The 24267-nt window shown below is 40.4% G+C and overlaps 1 protein-coding gene across 1 annotated transcript in view; it reads right to left on the bottom strand.

The window, feature by feature from the left end:
- Positions 1–1161: 1161 nt before the first annotated feature.
- The window catches only part of LOC139742460 (uncharacterized), a 36186-nt gene continuing 13080 nt past the window's right edge, over positions 1162–24267 (bottom strand). Inside the window, exons 12-20 of the mRNA XM_071653001.1 lie at positions 24084–24246; positions 23351–23540; positions 22515–22663; positions 8788–8891; positions 7616–7832; positions 4750–6684; positions 4057–4128; positions 2219–2894; positions 1162–1288 (exon numbers count right to left, since the gene is read on the bottom strand). Of these exons, the coding sequence (XP_071509102.1) occupies positions 1162–1288; positions 2219–2894; positions 4057–4128; positions 4750–6684; positions 7616–7832; positions 8788–8891; positions 22515–22663; positions 23351–23540; positions 24084–24246 (3633 nt within the window). The remainder of the gene's footprint in view (positions 1289–2218; positions 2895–4056; positions 4129–4749; positions 6685–7615; positions 7833–8787; positions 8892–22514; positions 22664–23350; positions 23541–24083; positions 24247–24267) is intronic.

Genomic DNA, 24267 nt, shown 5'->3' with positions numbered 1-24267 from the left:
GCTTTGATATTTCAGTTACAAATGCAGTAAGTAAATGGCATAAATTTTCAAGAGATCTTCCACCATAACACTGAACTGAGAAAGGAAAACTGAATAAAATTGCTTTCACCATGAAAATAACGTTTTGTGTTGGACTTCTCATTAGAACATGTCCAACCCTTCTGTAGACAACTTGATGTGTACATGAGGATCAGACTGATTTTTTTTAAAAGTACTTTTTCACATGATTTGTCAAAGAAAGTTAGGTCCTACTATATCACTCGTATAAAATCCATGTTCCCTGATCACAGAAGAGTATAAACCTATACAACCATGGAAATATACACAGTGGGTTTTTGATACTGTATAACACATACATGATACTGTAAAACGAGGAATGTTCGCGTGCATTTTAACTTGGCGAATTTCACGAGAGCCAAGATTTGTGAAATTAAAATGCACGTGAAAGTTCTTGTCTACACTATATGCATTGAATGCTAAAGGCAACTCGCAAAAATTTCATACCGCAAAAAAGACCGTCAGCTCCAATTCGCGAAAATTTCATGCCGCGAAAATATTGTGTTATTGACTATTTGCCAAGGAAACCTTGTAAAACTTGTTCAACATCTAACAAATTAGATGATCTTGTACAGACCAGGTCTACATGCAATCCTTTATCAGGACCTCATTATTTTCTTCATCATATCACAAGACATCAGTGCTTCTTTTCATTTGCTCGTTGTTAAGCACTTGACTGAGTTAGCATAATGCCAAACTCAAATGTAGTCATTGAGTTATTCAGTCATCATCTTCAAGTGTCATCCCCTCGTGTTAGTGTAGTGTTTCATCAAATGACATCATCATATTGAATACACAGCGATATATCCCATGGTGTAATAGTACAGTGTCATCATAGACACCATGTAGTGTCATCACACAGAACCATTGGATTGAATAACATTATTGTCTGTCACACAAATACGTTTGCTCCAGTTGGTGTCAATATCTACATTATACACAGGTATGTGTAAACTAATGAAGACACAGTGTGACTAGTACATCACTGCTCATCAGTGGCAGAACTGCGACACCTGTCGATCATGTTGCAGTGTGACTGATGAGCACACAACGTGTATATCTCCAAGGTTCCAGTGCTATCATTGCCAGGATAAAGTAGAGTTTTCACTTCTGCAGCTTCATCTTTAGCTTGAGGGCAATCAGCTGGAGTTTTTCGCTGCTTCCATCGATGCAGAGAGCCTGTAAGAAAGCTCTCAGGGCACCTTCCATGTTACCCTCAGCCAACTTTGACCTGGAAGTGTATCACATGGGAGGAAAAAAGGTTCATTAACTAATGTATAAACAGACAAATACTTCTTGTGTGTTGCATGTAGCATGGAATATGCAATACTAGTACAGTACTGGGCAATATGTTGGTGCCATTTTGTGATCAACAATGCTATTAAAAATTTTGCTTTGACTACTGTAACTCCAACACTGTAAAGTATAAGCATTTGTCAATCAAATTTTCATTTAAGATTGCAATTTACTTCTGAAAAATTTAAATGAGTAACTATTCATGTCAAAGACTATTAAACTGACTGAAGTAGATGTATTAGACCATTTTTTTGAGTGCACATTCTCTCAACTTGTCACTGATGTATGTTAAGTAATATTATTCCCCCTGCCTTCTGAAAGAGGCAAGTCATGTGTTCTTTTATTGTGCAAGAAAAGTGAAAATATGTTGCATTTTCATTGTTTTCTTTATATCATTCTACACATGTGACATCACAAGCTGTAGTAGTCTTCTCATACAGCAGTGACTGAACAGAAACTTTAAAATTTATAACTTTTGAATGGATAGCCTGATTTTCCTGAAACTTTCACTGATATATTCTAATAATATTGGTGCATTCACTCAATCTACATTTGTAGGAAGGTGGACTTGTCTTTTAAGACATCAGCCTATGCCTGCATACACTTTTGTTCTTAGTTTTTAGGTTAGTTCTTAGTTTAGTTCTTAGTTTAGTTATTAGTTTTGTTCGTATTATCATAATGCAGTGGAGTAATTAAAAGCTTAACTTTTGGTCTGTTTGTCTGTCTGCAATTCATTAGTCTTTTGAAATGCGTTTTTGTTTTTGAAAGTCTTGTGGCTTGCAATAATATTGTAATCTGATCAACATTAAAAAATGAGACTTAAAACTGACACTATCTGAAAACCAGAAAAGACAGCAGTACTTACTTTCCCTTATAAACAAGCTCCTTGTACTGCTCCCTCATCTCATCATCCAATTCATCCTCGTCTTCATCCTCATCGTCGCATTCGTCACTCTCTCCATCAAGTTCCTCCTCCTCCTCCTCCTCCTCCTCTTCATCATCCTCATCTGTTCCTGAATGCCCCATTGCTGCTGCCCTACTGTCATGTTTTTGTCTGGCCATCCCTGAAGGCTCATCATCTCCTCCAGCTCCCCCCTCCAGCTCTCCATTGCTGTCATCATCTTCCACCTCATCATCGCCATCGTCATCCATCCCATGATGCCCTTGCCATGACTGCTTCTTCATTTCTTCCATACTTGGGCTATCTCCAACATCTTCCCTATCATCACTGTCTTCGGCATCATCTTCGCTGTCCTCGTCTGAATCATGCACCACCAGTCTCCTGATTTTCTTTTTACCGCCAAGCTGATGGTGTCTTCCGAGGTCCTCCTCTTCTTCCGCACTCACCCTGTTCTCGCTTCTCCCTCCCTCATCATCTTCCTCATCATAGCTGGATATCTCCTTCCTTTGCCTCTGCTGTCTCCCTCTTGCCCCATGGCATTCTCCCATCTCTGATGTGTCCGACCCAGCATCCTCGGCCAAAGAGTTCTCTTCTTCCTCAGCTGATTCCCCATAGCTCTGGTCCACTGAGCTGTTCATCACTGTCAGTGTATGAATCATGACAGATAATTATGAGTGATTTCCTGACATAGAGTGGTTCAGTTCATGAAAGAGAGTAGTAAATCAGAACAAACTCCAGGTTTAATTGGCTTGGAAGAAAACGAAATGAAACTAAATGAAAACATTTCCCTTGGATGATTATGAGTGATTTCATAAAGCACAGCAGTAAATTGGAGTAAACTCTGGGTTTGTTCAGGGGAAAAATGAAACTGAATAATTTTTTTTTTCTTGACTACACCTGCACTGTGTTCATTAAATTGGATGTTTACTGGTAATAGAGAGGACCATTTCAATCATTCTGTATTGTTGCTATGGATACTGGCATGCAATTGCATTGTTTGTTTTTTTCTTTATTTATAATTGACAACTTTAATGAAGTAGGAAAATACACAATATGATGAAATCTGATTTTGAGGACCACAAAGCCTACTTTTATTCACAGTTAGTGACCTCAACAAGTAGATCTATCAGCAAATCTCCTAGCATTAGTATGAAATATGTTAATCCAATGCAAATCTTCTTGCAAAATTTGGGTGTATGCTACAATTAGAATGAGGAAAGACATTGAGAATCACAGGTATTCATTCCCTGTTAAAATTTCAGAAGCAGAGTTCAATACACTAGCTTAAGTCTGCATGACCTGCTAAAAGCACATCTAAAGACCGCTGACATGAATTAATGTGCAAAATGAACTTAACTCTGAAAGGAGGTACACGGATTTTATTTCTTCTTTATAGTAGTTACTTTACTTTTCTGTCCTTACTACGTTTTACTGGGTCATTTGTAGAAAGAGGGAGAGAATAATCCAAATAAGCAACTTCTCCTAGATCATGCTTATTTCATGCTGCAGAACTGCTAATACGATAAATGTATATACTGTACAGCAAAACATTTTCACGACATAGAATTTTCATTTACTTGACCCAGTGGTTTTCTTTGTTGCATGAAATCTGAAATTTTCTTGAATTGCCACTGGAATTCAATGCATATAGTGTAGACAAGTACTTTTGAATGCATTTTAATTTCGCAAATCTCGGCTCTTGCCAATTTGGCGAGTTTAAAATGCACGTGAAAATTTCTGGTTTTACAGAATGTCTAATAGGACATGACATGCATTAGTAAAATGAACATAACAAAACATACCCGCTACTGACTGATCTTCTGCATTTGAAAATGACATGTCAGAATCTTGCACTATGAAGTCAGCCATGCTGTCTGTGAATGAGACACAAATGAGAAAAATAATGCTTTAGTGTTAGTGCAGAACATTGTAATCTAGTGAAAGGAAATGTCTAAAAATGCTACAAGAGAGAGAGAGAGATGGAGAGCAAACTGGTCCCACATGATGTGACCCATTAGGGAAAGGCGTCATAAAGTTGTCTAGGAACAGAACAGTATAGTGAAGCTAGTGAAATTCTTTCATGAAAAAAGGAACAGTTACCAATCATGATTGAAGTTTGCAAGAGGCATGACAGCCTTGAGTACTAATGTATCATCTTACAGGACGTATGCACACAAATTGAAGAAATGATCTGTTTTTCTCAAGCCAGTGAAGACAGCATGCCCTAAATGGTCCAACATGCTGATATTCTGTGATTCTGTCTTCTTCACTAAAGATTTTCACGATATACCTGTAATGTACGGCTTTCATGCAAAAGATAACAATAAGGACAAAAGACTGCACATTTACTTTGATGATATCATGAAGACTGCAGAAAGATCTTAAACAAGAAAGATAATGAAACACAAAACTTAAAAGAAGAAGAGAAAAAAAAATCACTAAGGAAGACAACAGGAATGAAGGGTGAGGTTACAGAAAATGGGAATGATTCATACCTTCAAGAGCACTGTTTAGTCTAGAGTCCTTGCATCCTGTAGATGAAGAAGCCCTTTCACCATCATCTTCCTCCATTTCATCCTCACTGTTACCAACCAGGACGTTGGAAGGGGTTCTCTTGCGATTCCTATCTGTGTTTGGCACGGACACCTTCCCTTCACACTGTTCTTCCTCCTCCTCCTCGTCTTCATCATCCGAAACCAGTCTCCTCCTGGTCCCGCGTGTCCTAGCAACCACTGGTGATGACGTGTCGACAAATGGGCTGTCATCTGAAGTCAGACCAAGAAGTCTTGATGTTGCATTGAGATCAATGTCTGGCATGGATGGTTTCTCTCTAGGATCACCTTCTCTTGGCGACTTTTCTCTCTGATTCTTGGCTTCTTCCACACCTGATAGCCCCCTGCTATTTCCCAGCTCTTGTTGAAGATTGCTTCCTGACATGTCAAATGAAGAAAGCCGTCCCTTGTGCACATCCCTATCTTTTGGCTCCTGATCATGTCTATCATGCAAGGGAGATGAAGAGCAGTCATTCATGCTGGTATCCAGTGGTTCGGCTTGCACACAGAAGCTGGCAACAGACACAGCCACATAGCTCTCCTCAGCACTTGCCTCACATTCCTCCACGGACTCATCGCGACCTCTGCCTTCACCGTCACCAATGGAGCCAGGACTTCTTGAAGCATCTGCCTCCATGGGTGCATCTGCTCCACCGTCGTCCTCAGTCCCGCTGAGGCAGGCATCATCAGATACACTATCTACATCATCCTGAGCCTGGCAGCAAAAACTTGCAATGGAGACCTCCACCATCTCCTCACAGCTACTCCCATCTGCATCAGCATTATCCAACGTCTCATATCCTCTCCCTTCTGACTCTTCAAACTGTCCGTCACAATTCTCGAACGATGCCTGACTCTGGAGTCTCAATTCACAATCACTCATCCGTCCTTTAGATCCTTCTCCATCTTCCCACTCAATGGTGTGCCCTCTAGAATTGGCGTCACTGCTCCTGCTCTCGGCACGACTGAGAGTCAACGACTTGGACTCTTCCAGGGAAAGCTGTCTTGTTGCATCAAAGTAGGGAACATCTGACTGTCGTCCACTGGCCAACTCAGTCATGCCATAACTGTCTGTATCAGAAGGCATCTGATGCTTAGATGGTCTACTAGAAGTGTCGGCAAGTGCACTCCCCGATGTGAGGACTATATTGGATGTTGCCATGTCTAGAGAACAAGGATCCGAACCTTCTCCTGTGAGCAGTGAACCCGTTGAGCCCTCTGTGAGGTGCTTGGGAGGGCTCATCCCCACTACCAGCTCGTAGCTATCATCATTATCATCATCCATCTTGCGTGGTCCTTCCACCATCTTGGAAGGAGATTTGGGCGAGCCTTGATCGAAGTCCAGATCAAAGTTGACATCGTCATCATTCTGACATGATTTACTCCGTCCATCCTCATCACCATCAACACGTTGAGCTGACGAGTTGTCATGTTCTCCTCCTTCCCACTCATCCACACTCCTCATTGACAGGTTAGAATCCTCCTCAATGAATGCCCTGTCCCCGACGCGACTACCTGGACGGGAGTTGTCCTCAACGACAAAGACACTTGGTGGCCTCTTCACATCATCTCCAACTGGATCTAGACCATTCTCAAAGTCTTCTTCATTGGACATGAGTGAAGTGTCAATTATCACCAGATCCTCCTCATCTTCCTCTCTGCAACTCCTACCAGCTCCAAGCCCATCATCTTTATGGCAATCCTCAATTTTGACTGAGAATTCCTGTGGATCGTCCTGGAAACAGTCGTCATCATCATCGTCTCCACCATCTGTAGCCCTGGTTCCTCTTGTATCATCAAGAGTAAGGTCTTCCATGGTGCGGTCTAAATCCTGGACTGCATCATCAACCCTTGGAAGTCTTGGTGGGGGTCTATCCTCTATATTGTGGAAAGGAAAGGAGCACGTATACTGTATAACAATTCTGTGATGATGGTACAAGAAGTTTGAAGAATGGAAGTCTAGTAAGAGCAATGCATTACATACTGATTTGCCATCTAGTTTCCATGCAAGAACATGACAAAATACTTTGCCTCAGAAGTTATGCAGGAGAGTCCATGCATTTTTTGTGTGTGTTTCTGCTTCAATTCACTGGATGAAACAATTTGTCAGGCACAATTTAACGCATAGGATCAATATATTGTTAATCATATATTCACACATATATTCACACATTATTGACAGACTGTGTAAAATTTGATAATTACAAAGGACTTCATCAGTCTAGCACTACAAAGCATCCAACCTCAAGTTTTCTTTGCTTCTCTATTCTTGTGAGAGAGAGAGAAAAAAAAAAACGCCTTTACATGTAATTCTGGAAGTTGTTGCACACAAAAACGTAATTGATGAGAGAAAGCACATTTCATGTAAATCATTATGCTAAAGGGAAATGTGCTGTCCAACAAAACTTAAAAAACTTACAGAAACTGTGTGCAGATTGAAATGTACATGCAGTATTTGCAGACAAAGATCAGACATGTAGGGCTAGTCTATGTAATCATGCTCCTTATTCTAGGCTGTTCGGTTGTTGTACAATTGCTTTTGTTTTTCGACTTTGTCTCTTTCTGGGCTTCAGATAGATCAGTTATTCCATGACCAAAAATGTAATTCATCAGGTGTTTTCTCTGACTGGAAATTAATCATAGTCACATTACATCCACACTGAATATGCCATTAAACCTGTCTACAGTGGCCACCTATCTATAAAAGCCACTTTCTGTGTGTGTGTGTGTGTCCCTTGAGCGGCTGTATGTGTACATTTGTATGTTTACACTTACACCGACAGTTAGCCAACTCTCGCTCTTGACTTACCCGGTCTGTAATATTTGGGAATGTCCTCAAGAGGAGGTTTGAGGGCGCCCTCCCCACTCTTCTCCATCCACTCACTCTGCAGCCTCTCACGATTGATGTTCATGGAGTAGCGCTTCTTGAGGGCCGACCCGGGCCCTTCAGTCCCACGCTGAATGTGGTCGTTCAGCTTGCGGGTCAGGTCGGACTCTGCAGCCACTAGCTCCTGCGCCCTCTGGACCTGTTCATGTACAACAAAACGCACACACAACAATTGCTTACTATGGGGAGTCTAGCATAAATCATGCTGACTGTACCTAAGTGGCATTACTTGTGAAGATGACCAAAACTACAAAATCACTTCAATTGACATTATAATATGCCATAATGCAGTTTCAAGATTATGCAGGGCTCGACACTAACGGTGGCCCGGGGCCACCAAAAATGAAAGTCGGGCCACCAAATTTCAAAAGAGGGCAAATTTGGTGGCCCGCCTCGGGCCACCAAATTTTTTTGAAAAGTATGTCAATAAATTCGTAACTTTTTGCGCCGGAAATTAGCAGTTAAATTTGTTTAAAGGATGGATGAAAAGGACTGAATGAGTGCCTGAGAGTGAGTGTTGCAAGTTTGTTGAAGTTTATTATGAGTAGATATTTCGAACTTCTAATTCTTACTATCATAAAACTTAAATATTTGACTCATTTAAAAAAAAAGGACTTTTAATGTTTTTTATTGTTTTTTTCGAGACATCAAATTTTTCTCTCGGGCCACCAAAAATTTGAAATTTAGGATTTTGGTGGCCCCATCGGGCCACCAAACAAAAAAGTTAGTGTCGAGCCATGGATTATGACTACATAACAAGCTGCCATGAATTTTTGAGAGGATGGTCATACTGGTAAACTCAAATATAGTGCTAAAAAGCAGTTGAAGATCTTGTCTGTGCATATGTATTTGTTTGCTGGTTTCTTTGTGTTTTTTCTCTTCTAATGCAAACTCTTACTGTTGACATCACCCATATTACATCTATGCTAATAAGGTTACAGTACCGTTGTGTAACACATGATTAGATAGTCTCCCAAACCAAAGCAAAAGCCTCATAAAGTACAGCTGCGGTAACTTCGAGCAAAATTTCATGAATGCTCAAGTGTTGCTCCTAAGATCCCGACATCCTAAGCTCCACACTAAGCCATCCTCACCCTCTGCTGAATGTAGTGGTTCCCTTCCTCTTCGTACTCGTGGTTTTGCTCTGCCTGCGCCTCTTGAGAGAACATGAGATCATGGTCGCTGATGCCAAAGATATCTAATGCAAGAAAATGAGAAGGGAAGCATTGGAAAGTCAACAAGTTCTCATGAGCAGAACTTTACCTCTACAAGATTTCCACCTACATGATTGGCAGCATTTGATATCAGATGCAGACTCACCGTGGATAAAGTGAGGGCAGGATCAGTCTATACAGATGTGGAGGTCACTCACTTAACCCTTTAATGTGCCCAGTCACTTCACTTTCCGTAATAAAGGACCTTCAGTTGATTGGGATGTAAATGCATGTTCAGTTAACTTGATTTATGAGTCAATCCACATCAAATCAACAACTGCTTGTACCCGACCACCTTCACTTTTCTTTAAACTCGCACCAGATGTTCCCCCAAGTGTCTGACAGAAGATTCTGAAATATTTTGCCCCAAGGTCAAACAGTTGTTATAAAATGGGCTTTAGAATCTGTGCAATCTGATTGGACAATTGTCATGCATTGATTTTTTACTGATCCACACTGAGCCATGCATCTGGTAAAATCTGAACGCATGGCTCAAGTCTTGTATAGTGTTGTAGGTGTAACGGACACATGATGGAGAAAATATTTGTATTTCATGAATTTACGGGCCAATTTTATAACACAAATTATGCACAGGCCTATTTTGTGGATCAGTGAGAATTGGATGCTCTCGTTTAACTTTGGAACAGTCTAAAACCCACTCGCTGCGCTCATGGGATTAAACACTTCCAAAATTAAACTTGTGCATCCAATTCTCACCGATCCACTCTGTCCTGTGCGTCATTTGTATACTGATATACAGCTTCCCTTAGCAACCAACATGTCGTCAAACAACAGAGGTTGAATAAAATTTGCCACAAACTGTACTATCTAATGAAAGGGTATACAAAGTAAATGGGAATAAAAGGGCCATGGAAATTAGCCTGCAAAATAAAAGGGCATACAAAGCAGCTGGGAATAAAAGGGTTATAGAACTGGCCTGCAAAATAAAAGGGTGCACAAAGTAGCTGGGAATAAAAGGGTTATAGAACTGGCCAGCAAAATGAAACGGCGTACAAAGCAGATGGGAATAAAAGGGTTATAGAAACTGTCCTGCCAAATGAAAGGGTATACAAAGTAGATGGGAATAAAAGGGTTATAGAAACTGTCCTGCCAAATGAAAGGGTAAACAAAATAGCTGGGAATAAAAGGGTTACAGAAACTGGTGTGCCAAAATGAAAGGGTGTACAGAGCAGATGGGAATAAAAGGGTCAAAGAAACTGGCTTGCCAAATGAAAGGGTGTACAGAGTAGACGGGGATAAAGGGTTATAGAAACTGTCCTGGCAAATGAAAGGGTGTACAAAGCATATGGGAATAAAAGGGTTATAGAAACTGGCCGGCCAAACGAAAGGGTGTACAAAGCATATGGGAATAAAGGGTTATAGAAAGGGTATACAAAGTAGCTGGGAATAAAAGGGATATAGAAACTGTCCTGCAAAATGAAAGGGCGTACAAAGCAGATGGGAATAAAAGGGTTATAGAACTAGCCTGCAAAATGAAAGGGTGTACAAAGTAGCTGGGAATAAAAGGGTTATAGAAACTGGCCTGGCAAATGAAAGGGTGTACAAAGTAGCTGGGAATAAAAGGGTTATAGAAATTTGCTTGCCAAATGAAAGGGTGTACAGAGCAGATGGGAATAAAAGGGTTATAGAAACTGGCCGGCCGATTGAAAGGGTATACAAAGTAGCCGGGAATAAAAGGGTTATAGAAACTGGCCGGCCAAATGAAAGGGTGTATAAAGGAGATGGGAATAAAAGGGTTATAGAAACTGGCTTGCAAAATGAAACTGCCTTGCAAAGTAGCTGGGAATAAATGGGTTATAGAAACTGTCCTGCAAAATGAAAGGGTGTATAAAGGAGATGGGATTGAAAGGGTTATAGAAACTGTCCTGCGAAATGAAAGGGTGTACGAAGTAGCTTGGAATAAAAGGGTTATAGAAATTGTCCTGCGAAATGAAAGGGTGTACAAAGTAGCTGGGAATAAAAGGGTTATAGAAACTGGCGTGTCAAATGAAAGGGTATAAAAAGTAGCTGGGAATAAAAGGGTTATAGAAACTGGCTTGCAAAATGAAACTGCCTTGCAAAGTAGCTGGGAATAAATGGGTTATAGAAACTGTCCTGCAAAATGAAAGGGTGTATAAAGGAGATGGGATTGAAAGGGTTATAGAAACTGTCCTGCGAAATGAAAGGGTGTACGAAGTAGCTTGGAATAAAAGGGTTATAGAAATTGTCCTGCGAAATGAAAGGGTGTACAAAGTAGCTGGGAATAAAAGGGTTATAGAAACTGGCCTGCCAAATGAAAGGGTGTATAGAGGAGATGGGAATAAAAGGATTATAGAAACTGTCCTGCAAAATGAAAGGGGGTACAGAGCAGATGGGAATAAAAGGGTTATGTAATTGGCTTGCAATATGAAAGGGCGCACAAAGCAGCTGGGAATAAACAGGTTATAGAACTAGCCTACAAAATGAAAGGGTGCACAAAGAAGCTGGGAATAAAAGGGTTATAGAAACTGTCCTGCACAATGAAAGGTGGTACCAGGTAGATGGGAATAAAAGGGTTATAGAACTGTCCTGGCAAATGAAAGGGGGTAAGAGGCAGCTGGAAATAAAAGGGTTATATACACTGTCCTGGCAAATGAAAGGGTGTACAAATTAACTGGGAATAAAAGGGTTATAGAAACTGTCCTGGCAAATGAAAGGGTGTAAAAATTAGCTGGGAATAAAAGGGTTATAGAAACAGGCCTGGCAAATGAAAGGGTATACAAAGTAGCTGGGAATAAATAGGTTATTGAAACTACAACATTGAAAGGGTATACAAAGTAGCCGGGAATAAAAGGGTTATAGAAACTGGCCGGCCAAATGAAAGGGTGTATAAAGGAGATGGGAATAAAAGGGTTATAGAAACTGGCGTGTCAAATGAAAGGGTATAAAAAGTAGCTGGGAATAAAAGGGTTATAGAAACTGGCTTGCAAAATGAAACTGCCTTGCAAAGTAGCTGGGAATAAATGGGTTATAGAAACTGTCCTGCAAAATGAAAGGGTGTATAAAGGAGATGGGATTGAAAGGGTTATAGAAACTGTCCTGCGAAATGAAAGGGTGTACGAAGTAGCTTGGAATAAAAGGGTTATAGAAATTGTCCTGCGAAATGAAAGGGTGTACAAAGTAGCTGGGAATAAAAGGGTTATAGAAACTGGCGTGTCAAATGAAAGGGTATAAAAAGTAGCTGGGAATAAAAGGGTTATAGAAACTGGCTTGCAAAATGAAACTGCCTTGCAAAGTAGCTGGGAATAAATGGGTTATAGAAACTGTCCTGCAAAATGAAAGGGTGTATAAAGGAGATGGGATTGAAAGGGTTATAGAAACTGTCCTGCGAAATGAAAGGGTGTACGAAGTAGCTTGGAATAAAAGGGTTATAGAAATTGTCCTGCGAAATGAAAGGGTGTACAAAGTAGCTGGGAATAAAAGGGTTATAGAAACTGGCCTGCCAAATGAAAGGGTGTATAGAGGAGATGGGAATAAAAGGATTATAGAAACTGTCCTGCAAAATGAAAGGGGGTACAGAGCAGATGGGAATAAAAGGGTTATGTAATTGGCTTGCAATATGAAAGGGCGCACAAAGCAGCTGGGAATAAACAGGTTATAGAACTAGCCTACAAAATGAAAGGGTGCACAAAGAAGCTGGGAATAAAAGGGTTATAGAAACTGTCCTGCACAATGAAAGGTGGTACCAGGTAGATGGGAATAAAAGGGTTATAGAACTGTCCTGGCAAATGAAAGGGGGTAAGAGGCAGCTGGAAATAAAAGGGTTATATACACTGTCCTGGCAAATGAAAGGGTGTACAAATTAACTGGGAATAAAAGGGTTATAGAAACTGTCCTGGCAAATGAAAGGGTGTAAAAATTAGCTGGGAATAAAAGGGTTATAGAAACAGGCCTGGCAAATGAAAGGGTATACAAAGTAGCTGGGAATAAATAGGTTATTGAAACTACAACATTGAAAGGGTATACAAAGTAGCCGGGAATAAAAGGGTTATAGAAACTGGCCGGCCAAATGAAAGGGTGTATAAAGGAGATGGGAATAAAAGGGTTATAGAAACTGGCGTGTCAAATGAAAGGGTATAAAAAGTAGCTGGGAATAAAAGGGTTATAGAAACTGGCTTGCAAAATGAAACTGCCTTGCAAAGTAGCTGGGAATAAATGGGTTATAGAAACTGTCCTGCAAAATGAAAGGGTGTATAAAGGAGATGGGATTGAAAGGGTTATAGAAACTGTCCTGCGAAATGAAAGGGTGTACGAAGTAGCTTGGAATAAAAGGGTTATAGAAATTGTCCTGCGAAATGAAAGGGTGTACAAAGTAGCTGGGAATAAAAGGGTTATAGAAACTGGCGTGTCAAATGAAAGGGTATAAAAAGTAGCTGGGAATAAAAGGGTTATAGAAACTGGCTTGCAAAATGAAACTGCCTTGCAAAGTAGCTGGGAATAAATGGGTTATAGAAACTGTCCTGCAAAATGAAAGGGTGTATAAAGGAGATGGGATTGAAAGGGTTATAGAAACTGTCCTGCGAAATGAAAGGGTGTACGAAGTAGCTTGGAATAAAAGGGTTATAGAAATTGTCCTGCGAAATGAAAGGGTGTACAAAGTAGCTGGGAATAAAAGGGTTATAGAAACTGGCCTGCCAAATGAAAGGGTGTATAGAGGAGATGGGAATAAAAGGATTATAGAAACTGTCCTGCAAAATGAAAGGGGGTACAGAGCAGATGGGAATAAAAGGGTTATGTAATTGGCTTGCAATATGAAAGGGCGCACAAAGCAGCTGGGAATAAACAGGTTATAGAACTAGCCTACAAAATGAAAGGGTGCACAAAGAAGCTGGGAATAAAAGGGTTATAGAAACTGTCCTGCACAATGAAAGGTGGTACCAGGTAGATGGGAATAAAAGGGTTATAGAACTGTCCTGGCAAATGAAAGGGGGTAAGAGGCAGCTGGAAATAAAAGGGTTATATACACTGTCCTGGCAAATGAAAGGGTGTACAAATTAACTGGGAATAAAAGGGTTATAGAAACTGTCCTGGCAAATGAAAGGGTGTAAAAATTAGCTGGGAATAAAAGGGTTATAGAAACAGGCCTGGCAAATGAAAGGGTATACAAAGTAGCTGGGAATAAATAGGTTATTGAAACTGTCCTGCAAAATGAAAGGGTGTTCAAAGTAGTTGGGAATAAAAGGGTTATAGAAACTGTCCTGCCAAATGAAAGGGGGTACAGAGTAGATGGGAATAAAAGGGATATAGAAACTGTCCTGGCAAATGAAAGGGGGTACAGAGTAGATGGGAATAAAAGGGTTATAGAAACTGTCCTGGCAAATGAAAGGGTGTACAAAGCATATGGGAATAAAGGGGTTATAGGAACTGGCCTGGCAAATGAAAGGGTGTACAAAGTAGCTGGGAATAAAAGGGTTATAGAAACTGGCCAGCCAAATGAAAGGGTGTACGAAGCATATGGGAATAAAAGGGTTATAGAAACTGGCCGGCCAGTTGAAAGGGCGTACAAAGCAGCTAGGAATAAAAGGATTATAGACCTGGTGTGCCAAATGAAAGGGTGTATAAAGGAGATGGGAATAAATGGGCTATAGAAACTGGCCTGCCAAATGAAAGGGTATACAAAGTAGCTGAGAATAAAAGGGTTATAGAAAGTGTCCTGCAAAATGAAAGGGTGTACAAAGCAGATGGGAATAAAAGGGTTATAGAAACTGTCCTGGCAAATGAAAGGGTGTACAAAGCATATGGGAATAAAAGGGTTATAGAAACTGGCCTGCCAAATGAAAGGGTGTACAGAGCAGATGGGAATAAAAGGGTTATAGAAACTGGCCTGCCAAATGAAAGGGTATATAAAGGAGATGGGAATAAAAGGGTTATATAAAATGGCGTGCCAAATGAAAGGGTATACAAAGTAGCTGGGAATAAAAGGGTTATTGAAACTGTCCTGCAAAATGAAAGGGTGTACAAAGCAGAAGGGAATAAAAGGGTTATAGAAACTGTCCTGGCAAATGAAAGGATGTACAAACTAGCTGGTAATAAAAGGGAAATAGAAACTGTCCTCCAAAATAAAAGGGCATACAAAGCAGCTGGGAATAAAAGGGTTATAGAAACTGTCCTGCGAAATGAAAGGGTGTACAAAGTATCTGGGAATAAAAGGGTTATAGAAACTGTCCTGGCAAATGAAAGGATGTACAAACTAGCTGGTAATAAAAGGGTTATAGAAACTGGCCTGCCAAATGAAAGGGTGTACAAAGCAGATGGGAATAAAAGGGTTATAGAAATTGGCCTGCCAAATGAAAGGGTGTACAGAGGAGATGGGAATAAAAGGGTTATAGAAACTCGCCTGGCACATGAAAGGGTGCACAGAGTAGCTGGGAATAAAAGGGTTATAGAAACTCTCCTGCGAAATGAAAGGGTGTACAAAGCAGATGGGAATAAAAGGGTTATAGAAACTGTCCTGGCAAATGAAAGGATGTACAAACTAGCTGGTAATAAAAGGGTTATAGAAACTGGCCTGCCAAATGAAAGGGTGTACAAATCAGATGGGAATAAAAGGGTTATAGAAATTGGCCTGCCAAATGAAAGGGTGTACAGAGCAGATGGGAATAAAAGGGTTATAGAAACTGTCCTGGCAAATGAAAGGATGTACAAACTAGCTGGTAATAAAAGGGTTATAGAAACTGGCCTGCCAAATGAAAGGGTGTACAAAGCAGATGGGAATAAAAGGGTTATAGAAATTGGCCTGCCACATGAAAGGGTATATAAAGGAGATAGGAATAAAAGGGTTATATAAAATGGCGTGCGAAATGAAAGGGTGTACAAAGTAGCTGAGAATAAAAGGGTTATAGAAACTGTCCTGCGAAATGAAATGGTATACAAAGTATCTGGGAATAAAAGGGTTATAGAAACTGTCCTGCCAAATGAAAGGGTGTACAAAGTAGCTGAGAATAAAAGGGTTATAGAAACTGTCCTGCGAAATGAAATGGTATACAAAGTATCTGGGAATAAAAGGGTTATAGAAACTGTCCTGCCAAATGAAAGGGTGTACAAAGTAGCTGAGAATAAAAGGGTTATAGAAACTGTCCTGCCAAATGAAAGGGTATACAAAGTATCTGGGAATAAAAGGGTTATAGAAACTGTCCTGCCAAATGAAAGGGTGTACAAAGTAGCTGAGAATAAAAGGGTTATAGAAACTGTCCTGCGAAATGAAAGGGTCTATAAAGGAGATGGGAATAAAAGGGTTATAGAAACTGGCCTGCCAAATGAAAGGGTGTACAAAGTAGTTGGGAATAAAAGGGTTATAGAAACTGGCCTGCGAAATGAAAGGGTGTACAAAGTAGCTGGGAATAAAAGGGTTATAGAAACTGTCCTGCAAAATGAAAGGGTGTACAAAGTAGCTGAGAATAAAAGGGTTATAGAAACTGTCCTGCGAAATGAAAGGGTCTATAAAGGAGATGGGAATAAAAGGGTTATAGAAACTGGCCTGCCAATTGAAAGGGTGTACAGAGGAGATGTGAATAAAAGGGTTATAGAAACTGTCCTGCAAAATGAAAGGGGGTACAGAGCAGATGGGAATAAAAGGGTTATGTAATTGGCTTGCAATATGAAAGGGCGCACAAAGCAGCTGGGAATAAACGGGTTATAGAACTAGCCTACAAAATGAAAGGGTGCACAAAGAAGCTGGGAATAAAAGGGTTAAAAAAAATGTCCTGCAAAATGAAAGGTGGTACAAGGTAGATGGGAATAAAAGGGTTATAGAACTGGCATGCAAAATGAAAGGGGGTACAAGGCAGCTGGAAATAAAAGGGTTATATACACTGTCCTGGCAAATGAAAGGGTGTACAAATTAACTGGGAATAAAAGGGTTATAGAAACAGGCTTGCCAAATGAAAGGGTATACAAAGTAGCTGGGAATAAAAGGGTTATAGAAACTGTCCTGCAAAATGAAAGGGTGTACAAAGTAGTTGGGAATAAAAGGGTTATAGAAACTGTCCTGGCAAATGAAAGGGTGTACAAAGCATATGGGAATAAAAGGGTTATAGAAACTGGCCGGCCAAATCAAAGGGTGTACAAAGCAGATGGGAATAAAGGGGTTATAGAAACTGTCCTGGCAAATGAAAGGGTGTACAAAGCATATGGGAATAAAAGGGTTATAGAAACTGGCCGGCCAAATCAAAGGGTGTACAAAGCAGATGGGAATAAAGGGGTTATAGGAACTGGCCTGGCAAATGAAAGGGTGTACGAAGCATATGGGAATAAAAGGGTTATAGAAACTGGCCGGCCAGTTGAAAGGGCGTACAAAGCAGCTGGGAATAAAAGGATTATAGACCTGGTGTGCCAAATGAAAGGGTGTATAAAGGCGATGGGAATAAATGGGCTATAGAAACTGGCCTGCCAAATGAAAGGGTATACAAAGTAGCTGAGAATAAAAGGGTTATAGAAAATGTCCTGCAAAATGAAAGGGTGTACAAAGTAGATGGGAATAAAAGGGTTATAGAAACTGTCCTGGCAAATGAAAGGGTGTACAAAGCATATGGGAATAAAAGGGTTATAGAAACTGGCCGGCCAAATGAAAGGGTGTACAAAGCATATGGGAATAAAAGGGTCATAGAAATTGGCCGGCCAATTGAAAGGGTATACAAAGTAGCTGGGAATAAAAGGGTTATAGAAACTGTCCTGCCAAATGAAAGGGGGTACCAAGTAGATGGGAATAAAAGGGTTATAGAAACTGGCCTGCCAAATGAAAGGGTGTACAAAGCAGATGGGAATAAAAGGGTGATAGATATTGGCCTGCCAAATGAAAGGGTGTACAGAGCAGATGGGAATAAAAGGGTTATAGAAACTGGCCTGCCAAATGAAAGGGTATATAAAGGAGATGGGAATAAAAGGGTTAAATATAAAATGGCGTGCCAAATGAAAGGGTATACAAAGTAGCTGGGAATAAAAGGGTTATTGAAACTGTCCTGCAAAATGAAAGGGTGTACAAAGTATCTGGGAATAAAAGGGTTATAGAAACTCGCCTGGCACATGAAAGGGTGTACAGAGTAGTTGAGAATAAAAGGGTTATAGAAACTGTCCTGCGAAATGAAAGGGTGTACAAAGCAGATGGGAATAAAAGGGTTATAGAAACTGTCCTGGCAAATGAAAGGATGTACAAACTAGCTGGTAATAAAAGGGTTATAGAAACTGTCCTCCAAAATAAAAGGGCATACAAAGCAGCTGGGAATAAATGGGCTATAGAAACTGGCCTGCCAAATGAAAGGGTATACAAAGTAGCTGAGAATAAAAGGGTTATAGAAAATGTCCTGCAAAATGAAAGGGTGTACAAAGTAGATGGGAATAAAAGGGTTATAGAAACTGTCCTGGCAAATGAAAGGGTGTACAAAGCATACGGGAATAAAAGGGTTATAAACACTGTCCTGCACAATGAAAGGGTGTACAAAGTAGCTGGGAATAAAAGGGTTATAGAAACTCGTCTGGCACATGAAAGGGTGTACAGAGTAGTTGAGAATAAAAGGGTTATAGAAACTGTCCTGCGAAATGAAAGGGTGTACAAAGCAGATGGGAATAAAAGGGTTATAGAAACTGTCCTGGCAAATGAAAGGATGTACAAACTAGCTGGTAATAAAAGGGTTATAGAAACTGTCCTCCAAAATAAAAGGGCATACAAAGCAGCTGGGAATAAATGGGCTATAGAAACTGGCCTGCCAAATGAAAGGGTATACAAAGTAGCTGAGAATAAAAGGGTTATAGAAAATGTCCTGCAAAATGAAAGGGTGTACAAAGCAGATGGGAATAAAAGGGTTATAGAAACTGTCCTGGCAAATGAAAGGGTGTACAAAGCATACGGGAATAAAAGGGTTATAGAAACAGGCCTGCCAAATGAAAGGGTATACAGAGTAGCTGGGAATAAAAGGGTTATAGAAACTGTCCTGCAAAATGAAAGGGTGTACAAAGTAGTTGGGAATAAAAGGGTTATAGAAACTGGCCTGCCAAATGAAAGGGTGTACAAAGCATATATATGGGAATAAAGGGGTTATAGGAACTGGCCTGGCAAATGAAAGGGTGTACAAAGTAGCTGGGAATAAAAGGGTTATAGAAACTGTCCTGCAAAATGAAAGGGTGTACAAAGTAGTTGGGAATAAAAGGGTTATAGAAACTGGCCTGCCAAATGAAAGGGTGTACAAAGCATATGGGAATAAAGGGGTTATAGGAACTGGCCTGGCAAATGAAAGGGTGTACAAAGTAGCTGGGAATAAAAGGGTTATAGAAACTGGCCAGCCAAATGAAAGGGTGTACGAAGCATATGGGAATAAAAGGGTTATAGAAACTGGCCGGCCAGTTGAAAGGGCGTACAAAGCAGCTAGGAATAAAAGAATTATAGACCTGGTGTGCCAAATGAAAGGGTGTATAAAGGAGATGGGAATAAATGGGCTATAGAAACTGGCCTGCCAAATGAAAGGGCATACAAAGTAGCTGAGAATAAAAGGGTTATAGAAAATGTCCTGCAAAATGAAAGGGTGTACAAATTAGATGGGAATAAAAGGGTTATAAACACTGTCCTGCACAATGAAAGGGTATACAAAGTAGCTGGGAATAAAAGGGTTATTGAAACTGTCCTGCAAAATGAAAGGGTGTACAAAGTATCTGGGAATAAAAGGGTTATAGAAACTCGCCTGGCACATGAAAGGGTGTACAGAGTAGCTGGGAATAAAAGGGTTATGGAAACTGTCCTGCGAAATGAAAGGGTGTATAAAGGAGATGGGAATAAAAGGGTTATAGAAACTGTCCTGCCAAATGAAAGGGTATACAGAGGAGATGGGAATAAAAGGGTTATAGAAACTGTCCTGTGAAACGAAAGGGTGTACAAAGTAGCTGGGAATAAAAGGGTTATAGAAACTGTCCTGCGAAATGAAAGGGTGTACAAAGCAGATGGGAATAAAAGGGTTATAGAAACTGTCCTGGCAAATGAAAGGATGTACAAACTAGCTGGTAATAAAAGGGTTATAGAAACTGTCCTCCAAGATAAAAGGGCATACAAAGCAGCTGGGAATAAAAGGGTTATAGAACTGGCCTGTAAAATGAAAGGGTATACAAAGTCGCTGAGAATAAAAGGGTTATAGAAACTGTCCTGCGAAATGAAAGGGTGTAGAAAGTAGCTGGGAATAAAAGGGTTATAGAAACTGTCCTGCAAAATGAAATGGTATACAAAGTATCTGGGAATAAAAGGGTTATAGAAACTGTCCTGCGAAATGGAAGGGTGTATAAAGGAGATGGGAATAAAAGGGTTATAGAAACTGGCCTGCCAAATGAAAGGGTATACAGAGGAGATGGGAATAAAAGGGTTATAGAAACTGTCCTGCGAAATGAAAGGGTGTACAAAGTAGCTGGGAATAAAAGGGTTATAGAAACTGTCCTGGCAAATGAAAGGGTGTAAAAAGGAGATGGGAATAAAAGGGTTATAGAAACTGTCCTGCAAAATGAAAGGGTGTACAAAGTAGTTGGGAATAAAAGGGTTATAGAAACTGGCCTGCCAAATGAAAGGGTGTACAAAGCATATGGGAATAAAGGGGTTATAGGAACTGGCCTGGCAAATGAAAGGGTGTACAAAGTAGCTGGGAATAAAAGGGTTATAGAAACTGGCCAGCCAAATGAAAGGGTGTACGAAGCATATGGGAATAAAAGGGTTATAGAAACTGGCCGGCCAGTTGAAAGGGCGTACAAAGCAGCTAGGAATAAAAGAATTATAGACCTGGTGTGCCAAATGAAAGGGTGTATAAAGGAGATGGGAATAAATGGGCTATAGAAACTGGCCTGCCAAATGAAAGGGCATACAAAGTAGCTGAGAATAAAAGGGTTATAGAAAATGTCCTGCAAAATGAAAGGGTGTACAAATTAGATGGGAATAAAAGGGTTATAAACACTGTCCTGCACAATGAAAGGGTATACAAAGTAGCTGGGAATAAAAGGGTTATTGAAACTGTCCTGCAAAATGAAAGGGTGTACAAAGTATCTGGGAATAAAAGGGTTATAGAAACTCGCCTGGCACATGAAAGGGTGTACAGAGTAGCTGGGAATAAAAGGGTTATGGAAACTGTCCTGCGAAATGAAAGGGTGTATAAAGGAGATGGGAATAAAAGGGTTATAGAAACTGTCCTGCCAAATGAAAGGGTATACAGAGGAGATGGGAATAAAAGGGTTATAGAAACTGTCCTGTGAAACGAAAGGGTGTACAAAGTAGCTGGGAATAAAAGGGTTATAGAAACTGTCCTGCGAAATGAAAGGGTGTACAAAGCAGATGGGAATAAAAGGGTTATAGAAACTGTCCTGGCAAATGAAAGGATGTACAAACTAGCTGGTAATAAAAGGGTTATAGAAACTGTCCTCCAAGATAAAAGGGCATACAAAGCAGCTGGGAATAAAAGGGTTATAGAACTGGCCTGTAAAATGAAAGGGTATACAAAGTCGCTGAGAATAAAAGGGTTATAGAAACTGTCCTGCGAAATGAAAGGGTGTAGAAAGTAGCTGGGAATAAAAGGGTTATAGAAACTGTCCTGCAAAATGAAATGGTATACAAAGTATCTGGGAATAAAAGGGTTATAGAAACTGTCCTGCGAAATGGAAGGGTGTATAAAGGAGATGGGAATAAAAGGGTTATAGAAACTGGCCTGCCAAATGAAAGGGTATACAGAGGAGATGGGAATAAAAGGGTTATAGAAACTGTCCTGCGAAATGAAAGGGTGTACAAAGTAGCTGGGAATAAAAGGGTTATAGAAACTGTCCTGGCAAATGAAAGGGTGTAAAAAGGAGATGGGAATAAAAGGGTTATAGAAACCGGCCTGCCAAATGAAAGGGTATACAGAGGAGATGGGAATAAAAGGGTTATAGAAACTGTCCTGCAAAATGAAAGGGTGTACAAAGCATATGGGAATAAAAGGGTTATAGAAATTGGGCGGCCAATTGAAAGGGTATACAATGTAGCTGGGAATAAAAGGGATATAGAAACTGGCCTGCCAAATGAAAGGGTGTACAAAGCATATGGGAATAAAAGGGTTATAGAAACTGGCTGGCCAGTTGAAAGAGTGTACAAAGCAGCTGGGAATAAAAGGATTATAGTCCTGGCCTGCCAAATGAAAGGGTGTATATAAAAGGAGATGGGAATAAAAGGGTTATAGAAACTGGCCTGCAAAATGAAATGTTGTATAGAGCAGCTTGGAATAAAAGGGTTATGGAAGCTGGGCTGCCACATGTAAGGGTGTAGAAGGTAGCTGAGAATAAAAGGATTATAGAAACTGGCCTGGCAAATGAAAAGGTCTTTCAAGTAGCCAGTAATGAAAGGAATATAGAAAAAGCTCTGCTAAATGAAAGGATGTACAGGGGAATTGAGTACCGGGTACAAAAGGATTATCTAAGGGGTACTGCCAAATCAAAGGGTCTATGAAAGAGCTGGGAACTATAGGGTTATGGAAACCATTCTGCTCAGCGAAAGATTGATGTAAAAGATCCCACTTTATTCAGTCATTGCACGCAAAGAGCGAGGGTTCATATCTTACATCCATTCAGTTGGAACTTACCAAGCGAGTATAGAAATGCAATGTGTGCATCCAGCTCGGTGTCTGTCTTCCGCTGGGCCGCATGCATCTCTTCCAGCTGCATCTGGGTCCTGGATGACTTGGGGTCGTCCAAGACAAAGAGCTCCCGTAACTCTTGACGGGTGAAGTACCTGCGGAGTTAGAAATGCTGAGAGACTGTGGCCACCACTTGCAAAATGTGTCTTATTTCCAATATTTCTTTCATTATCCTAATGTTATTTTTATAGAGAAATAAAATGTTTTAGGTTTGGCAGAAAGGACAAATGTATCATTTCTTGAGAAAGGCAAGATCCTCAAAATGGTAAAAGTGTAGGTCATGTAGTACACTGTATCAACAATACCTGCCTTCAGTTCACCATGGCTGTTATTCCCCATGTCCAAGTCGGGACAAAAAACAATACACATTGGGATAGAAAGATTGTATGCTCTACTACTGCTCATCTCCTCCCGGACTATCTAACATTATTCTAATATCATTCTCAGAGTGAAAATGTGAGAAAATGTGATATCATAATAATACTTATGATATTACAATTTATTTATACAAAACACGAGAAATGCCAGAGCAAAGAATATGAAATCATTCAATTTGCTCATCAGGTTTCAGCAAAGTTCACTTGCCATAATTGTACAGTTTAATCTGCAGCTCGTAGCCCCAATGCAAAGCATACTAGTTCCAGTAACTTCTTCACAAAGGAAATGGGTTTATGATCATGCTCAGAAGAAAAGACCTCTATGGAGAAACTCCTATACTTGGCAGAAATCACACCACCTTCATTTTTACAGCGAAGAAACAAGTGGGACAGCCAGAGACAAACCTGTAAGGGTTCTTGGAACTTCCCGTGGTCTGCTTGGTGAGGGACTCCTTGAAGATCTGCCTCCGATAGATCTTCTCCTCCACCGTCCCGCACGTGATGAGCCGGTAGATGACCACCGAGCGCGTCTGACCGATGCGGTAGGCCCTGTCCACTGCCTGGTTGTCGGTCGCCGGGTTCCAGCTGGGGTCAACTGTGGGTCGAGGTTTGAAGGAACCATGTAAAATACTGTAAGGAAAATGTAACTGTGAGTTCCCACCTATGCTTTGAACCGTAATACATAAACCTTCCAATCTTGTCTAGTTTACCACATGCTGGTGACATTCAATATCTCACAGTTTCATTTGAAAATCTGATTCATCCCTACCAAGGGCCTGAACAACATATTAATATGACTTGTGCAAGTTCAACATTTGTAGTGGTACCGAGATTGCAACTTAAAAATTCTTACTGGGCTTACAGACCCTTTCTTACACTACACCCAAGCCTGTCGGTCTCTGAAGAGCAAAGAACACTGATGCACAGTAAAATCAAGGTTTAGAAATTACGCCACATACATATTTTGCTTAATAAAAATGTGACAATTTGTGAAAGCAGCCCTGTTCAATCACTTCAGTCAGGGTACAGGATCAAAGTACAGGATGAATGATGGACTTATGTTTATTAAGGCGATACTTATCAAGTTAAAACAAAATATTTTTCCTTTGCAATCTTCCATCATCATCACATTACTCACTGATAACGACTCTGTCAGCTCCTGTCAGAGTCAGACCGACCCCGCCCACCTGGGTGGTGAGGAGGAAGACACTGTAGGATTTGTCGCCTTGGAAACGGCTGATGATGTCCTCCCTCTCGGCTAGCTTGGTGATGGTTCCATCCAGCCTCATCAGTTTGAAGTGCTACGACATCGTGGTATTGAA

Source organism: Diadema antillarum, unplaced genomic scaffold (assembly GCF_040938485.1).
Source record: "Diadema antillarum isolate AM-2024a unplaced genomic scaffold, OU_Dant_1.0 scf00000032, whole genome shotgun sequence".
Classification (NCBI taxonomy): domain Eukaryota; kingdom Metazoa; phylum Echinodermata; class Echinoidea; order Diadematoida; family Diadematidae; genus Diadema; species Diadema antillarum.
This window is presented reverse-complemented; position numbering and strand designations above follow the sequence as displayed.